Source organism: Achroia grisella, unplaced genomic scaffold (assembly GCF_030625045.1).
Source record: "Achroia grisella isolate CSIRO2021 unplaced genomic scaffold, CSIRO_AGI_Agris_v1 utg794, whole genome shotgun sequence".
Taxonomy (NCBI): Eukaryota; Metazoa; Arthropoda; class Insecta; order Lepidoptera; family Pyralidae; genus Achroia; species Achroia grisella.
This window is the reverse complement of record NW_026713026.1, coordinates 3,321,615-3,327,758: the sequence shown is the minus strand read 5'-3', so window position 1 is coordinate 3,327,758 and position 6,144 is coordinate 3,321,615. Positions and strand designations below refer to the sequence as shown.

The 6,144-nt window shown below is 35.5% G+C and overlaps 1 protein-coding gene across 1 annotated transcript in view; it reads right to left on the bottom strand.

The window, feature by feature from the left end:
- Positions 1–1,853: 1,853 nt before the first annotated feature.
- LOC131851636 (protein spire-like) overlaps positions 1,854–6,144 on the bottom strand; it is a 43,073-nt gene continuing 38,782 nt past the window's right edge. Inside the window, exons 6-11 of the mRNA XM_059202155.1 lie at positions 5,404–5,551; positions 4,260–4,406; positions 3,839–3,940; positions 3,460–3,597; positions 3,058–3,290; positions 1,854–2,544 (exon numbers count right to left, since the gene is read on the bottom strand). Of these exons, the coding sequence (XP_059058138.1) occupies positions 2,352–2,544; positions 3,058–3,290; positions 3,460–3,597; positions 3,839–3,940; positions 4,260–4,406; positions 5,404–5,551 (961 nt within the window). The 3' untranslated portion in view covers positions 1,854–2,351. The remainder of the gene's footprint in view (positions 2,545–3,057; positions 3,291–3,459; positions 3,598–3,838; positions 3,941–4,259; positions 4,407–5,403; positions 5,552–6,144) is intronic.

The following is a 6,144-nucleotide window of genomic DNA, read 5'->3' as shown; positions in this document are numbered from 1 at the left end:
CTAATTCGGATAATATCTATAAAAAGATTTTCAGCCGGTAATACTATACTTATTTTAGGAATATATAGATACTTACTATAATTAATTATTGTTTTGTATTCACAATATAATAGGAACGTGGTGGCGACGTCATTTTCGCTTATGGGAGTGCCTTAGGGATCATGCACACTATGAAGACTATTAAATTCATATTTGGAAGTGTTAACTGCGTTCACATCACTCATATTCGAGTTATTAATTATTATCATCACATGAACCTGTTTATTTTTAATCGGGTATAGAGGTAATTAAAGGCACTTGCGTTGTACAATCACGTGTATCAGTCTAGTGTGCAGGATCCCTAGAGGCCCCAGCACTACCCATATGGTCCACCAAATGAACAAAACAGAGACTACACAACCTCGGAAGCTCTTTAATTCATTAATTACTGATTAATGAGTCGATATATCGCACACATAATAATATTGTATTAACAAAAGAAACAAAAATTGGAAAATCGACATTAAAGTAGATTTACTAAAATGATTTCTTTATTATTATGTGTAGGATTGTACATAAGGTACAGTAAATATATTTCAGATCTATTTCTCTATATTAGGGCAATAAATTATCTGGGCCCATAACCTATACAAATGTAAAGTTTATATATGTGTATATTGTAAAATTGTTGTAGATACGTATTCTAAAACATACGCACTAAATTGAACTGAGTAATAAAGTGATACGATTTCTTTTGCAACAGTTAATTTTGAGTAATTATTCGTAATAATTGTGTCAAAATAAATATTAATTTTTAATGTTATTTATAATTATGGCAAGAATTGGCTTTAAGACACCAAATCTAGAAATTAAAATATTTACATTAATTTGTCATATTTTTAATTATTGTTAAATTTTAAATTGATATTGAATGTAATGTTTGTTATTATTAAATTTATTATTATTAATTTAATAGGAAAAATAATTAATTTAAAATGTCTTCATTTTAATACCATTAAATTATAAAAAGTAATTTTTAAGTACCCAGATAATTTTCAATACGCCCTATGTTGTGTGGTAAGGCGAGCCGAATAATGTCCGTTACAGATTGCCAGAAAAGCGTCGAACTGCACAGGAAATACTTTCATAATAGCATCTGTATATTGTCTAATATATATTTAGATTAATAATATAATTTTGATATATTAAGGAAATGTCAGTTATTGATATAGAAATATATTATAGATATCAGATTATTACTAATTTGTAGTCAGAATATAGATTTTTATTTTTTAACACGTTGACGGACAATTGCGGCTATAGCCGTCAAAGCGAAGTTCACAATGTGGCATGACTGCTATAGCCGTCCAAAACGAAACGGTCGTTTTTAGACACTACGACTGTAGCAGCACAAATGTGCACTTACTGGCGTATACGCATAAGCATAGTGAAGCATAGTGTCGTGTTTTGAAAACATCTTTTTAGGTTGAAGTATTGCAGATTCATTATGGACGTGGTTGTGAAGGGAGTAGTGCGATCGATTTATTATTATTTATATAACTATACTGGTATGTATTTGTTTATTATTCATTTTATACTTTAAACAGAAATAAAAAAACAAAATTTAGCATTTTAGGTTAGGTTAACGATACTATAGGTTATACTGTTTACTTTTTTTTTTGGTTTTACATTTGAAATATAAATAAATAATGATAATGTAAATGATAAATATATATTATATATATAATATAATATATAATATATAAGTTTATTTAAGCAGAAAGAGTAAAACTATACTTCTAACATTCTAAAAATCACAAAAACATATAGTGTCAATTTTCGAACTTCGCTTGTTCCTACTGTCCGTCAACGTGTTAATTTGGTGCAATGTAGATGATTCTGCTTAATATCAAGGTGACAGTTCGTCGCTCTTCCTCTTGCACCGGCAAACAACTTGAGCATTTTGATACTACCTGCGCAGTAAGAATTATACGTAGTAAATCGTCACGCAAGCTTCGTCTATGAAGAATAACTAATGCAATAGAAACCAGTCAAAAATAGCAATTAAACAATATTTCTTCTTTGCTTAGTGTAAAAATAACAACTTTCGTAATTTCGAATTGCTAATTATATTTTCGATCTCTTCTAACATAATAGTTACTCCATAAGTTAAAAAGTGACAAATATATTAAGTTCAATTGCTATTTAAGTCTTATTTCTATTGCTTTACTTATCATTCTTAGGTCCAAGTAGTTTGCCGCAAACTGTAGCGGTGAGTACAATTTTGATACCACGTGACCTGCGCAGTAAGAATTTTACTTCTAAAAGCCGTGACTGCGCAGGCTTTGTCTATGGTTTTATTGTCCGGGCGTCTAGCAGTCGGCGGTGTAGACGGGCGCGAGGTCGAGCGTGAGATGGCGGAGGGCGCGGTCTCTGGATGCTGAGCGAGAGGCGCGGGATGACTTGATGATTTGCAGCACCATGGCCTTGCAGTCGTGGCATACCGCCATTTGTACGCCGCGTAGACGTTCCGCCGCCGTCGATGCCACGCGCCCGTACCGAGCCCTGTGTGTATACGTTATAATCGTTACAATTTAACTCCAGTTCAGACAAATATATTCAGATCTTTACATTTTTTTGTAACATTTCTTGAAAAATTTTTCAGTATTTTATCGCATATATAAAATACTTAAATATGCAATTCACTGGATATATATCGATATAGATACTTTTTAGATAAATAGATCTATCTACCTATCTATAAATAGATTTTGACGGCATCGTTGTCTAGTGGTTTAGCACACCGCTTTACTTCCGATGGTCTCGGGTTGGATTCTTCGCATGGCACAAAAAATTATATTCTTGAGAAAAACTTTTGTATCGGTCTGGGTGTTTTCTATGTATATACGGAAAAAAGATATATATGTATTTGTATCAGTTATCTAGTACCAATAACACAAGCTTTAGCTAGCTTAACACTAAATGGCGCTGCGTGAATTGTCCTAAGATTATTATATTAGTAATTATACTAATATAATCTATATATATATAGCCTATCTATCTATAAGAGCTACATGCCTGCGGTCGAGCGTGGCAGGCGGAGTGGCGAGCGGCCCGAATGCGGGCATGGAGTCGGGCCCGTCCACGCTGCGCGACATGGCGGCCGGCGGCACCGACAGCTCGCTGAAGCCCAGCGCGGAGCCCCCGCGGGAGCCCGGCGCACTCCGGGCTGCGCCCCCCGCACCGGCAGCGCCGCGCCGCGCTGCGGCCGGGCTGCTCGGCGCGCTGCCCACGCTGTTCTCTACCATGCTCTGTCACCGACACACACCAGGGAAATTACAAATGCATTTCCAGGAATTTAAAGAAGGAATAAGCTCTATTCTTGAAGGCTTGAACTTTTGATCCGGCTCCAGAAGGACTAAATCTCAAGACTTAAGCAATGTTTTCACTACAATAAGGCGGTGTAGATACAATACTCACGGCGTGTTCGGGCGAAACGAGCCTGGCCATGAGACTCCTGGGGAAGGAGGAGTGCGGCTCGTCGTCCGGCGACGGCAGCAGCGACGGACTCAGCAGCACCACCGGCACGTGTGCGAAGTGCTCCGTCGGAATCCGCATCTGAAGACACAAAGTCATGATCACCATCTTACACGTTTCAGTATTCCGCTTATTATATCATCCGCTTCTAAATCCGTGTGTGAATGAATTAACACTTAATTGACAACTCATGACTGTAAAAGTTTTAGGGTCCAGGATTGAACTCGCAACCATCTGAAGTGAGGTATTTACTGAACCGACCAAATAGGTATAATAAAGAGATGGATACATAAAATTAAAATAAATAAAATTTTGGACTTACCTTTGAACAACACTTTTGACAGACAGTCTTTTTGCACAACTTGCACTTCTGCCCCCATGGGCCGAATATACCAAATCTAGTTTTCAAACATAGGAAGCAAACCTGTAACAAAATAAATAATTGTTTAACTCAGTTATTTTATTTTAGATATCTCGCAACCTTAATTTCACATATACTTAATATATGGGAAATTAAGGTTTCCAAATCAAAGTTTATTCAAATTCTTGAACATTCTATGAAATGTATTCTCATAAATATTATACCTAACATCCAGTTCGGCTACTTTATTTAAGAAGAACTGGCAAGAAATTCATTAGAACACTTTTTAATTGAAACCTATTTAGAAGGAAGTACATATATATTTTTTTTATTAAAGACATATAAACAATATTTTGTATTATTTTAAACTAAATTTACTTACTCTTCTTTTCTCAACATCTTCTTTTACTCTGCCCTCTACTGGGAGTACTTCTAACTCTGCCTTCGTCAGGACAGACCTGATATGTACGATCTCCTCCAGGGTGAGAGACAGCCGATCATCTGACATTATGGCATCCTGCCATTGTTTCTGAAATTCAGACGACACTAATTAGCACATAGTTTACAATGGGGTTGCCAACCGTACGAAGATCCTCGTACAAATACAAAATTGTTGACCTTCGGTACGAGAATATTTTCAGTCTCGTACATGTTTGTACGAAATTTTGACCTACGAAGATCTATTATATTACTATGGTGTACGATATGAAGTCTTGAGAGATGTACGAGATTTTATCATATTTTTTTATTTTGCACGAGGCTGTGTTACAAGGTTAGCAACACTGATTGACAATTTTCGGTTTACCTACTGACTTTAAAGCATGCTGATTTTCTAAGGCTCTACTTACTTTTGTCAAGCTGAGTAAGCGTTATTCAAAATAATTTATTGAAGCAACTTACCTACTTTAAAAAAGACATATTTAACTAGTAGTACTTATATTCAAATATATGTATTTCTATTGCGTTTCCAAACAATTCTAATAATTCCAAACAATTAACTGAACTAAAATACTATACATGCTATATAAGTGCAAGCAAAAAGAAGTAAAAAACTGACTAAAGTATATTAATTAGATATAAATACTGGCACATAATTTAAGCATCATTTTAAACTATTCCCTGTTCCAATAGAACTTGCATAAACAGTAAACAAAAGAGTCATGGAATCTTTAGGGATTTAATAATAGGTATATCACCACTTTTAGTAACTTCGTCAATCACATCGACGTGTTTATTATGACGTATAATTTTAGATTGGTAAAACGTAATATTCAATACAATTATTGATTTATGGTTGGTAATGCATTTGCATGACTAGACAGTCTATGGTCGTGTTAGTGGCCACTATGTTCACATTTTTCACAAGATCTATTACAACAGCGTACAGTAAAATCTACTACAAAATCAACTTCGTAAGCATTTCTTCTGTGCTTCTATTTACGTTGATTAATGTATACGGTTACTAAAATACTGTCCTTAGCTATCCTCCATTGTAGATTTCTCAGTAGCAACAGTAATCTACTTACATGCGAAGCGTGGTTAGGGCAACCACTAACCGACTTGATGAGTTCGTCTTGCAGCGAACTCCGAGACCAGGACAGCTCCCCGAGCTGTGCGTCCGCGTCGCTGCTCGCCAGCGAAGCTGCGCCGGCGCAGGACGCGCGGGAACCAGGCCTGGACAATCAATATGCTTATTATCCAAAGTTTGATATATGTGGTCTAGCGGTTTAGCATACCGCTTTTTACTTTCGAGGGCCCGGGTTCAATTCCTTTGAATTGAATTGCCGAAATCACAAAACCCTGCTGAAAGCCTTTAAAAAATTTTAAACGGTTCGATGTTACGTCTGCCGCAGTAACCGTGCCGTATCCGGACTCGTATCAATTGCGAATAATAAGATTTCAGATTTATTTATTAGCTATGTAAAACAGGTTACATTTAGCTCGTCAGTTACAAAAGTATAATTCAATACTAAACATTAATATTGATTATTAAGATAAATTTAAATTTAATTTTGTCCTGTATTCATTGTTGTGATAATATGGATTATTATAAAAATATGACTTTATAATTCCTCTGAATTTTAAATATAGTTAAAAAAATTAAATAATCGATATTAGGTTTGGACCCCGGTCTCCTTGAGCACTTCCCACAGCTTTCCATATTTCACACGATCTAAATCCTTCTGGAAGTCAACGAAACACATAAACGTCGAAGAATTAAATTCATAACATTTTTCTACCAGAAATCGTAGATTCAATATGCACTC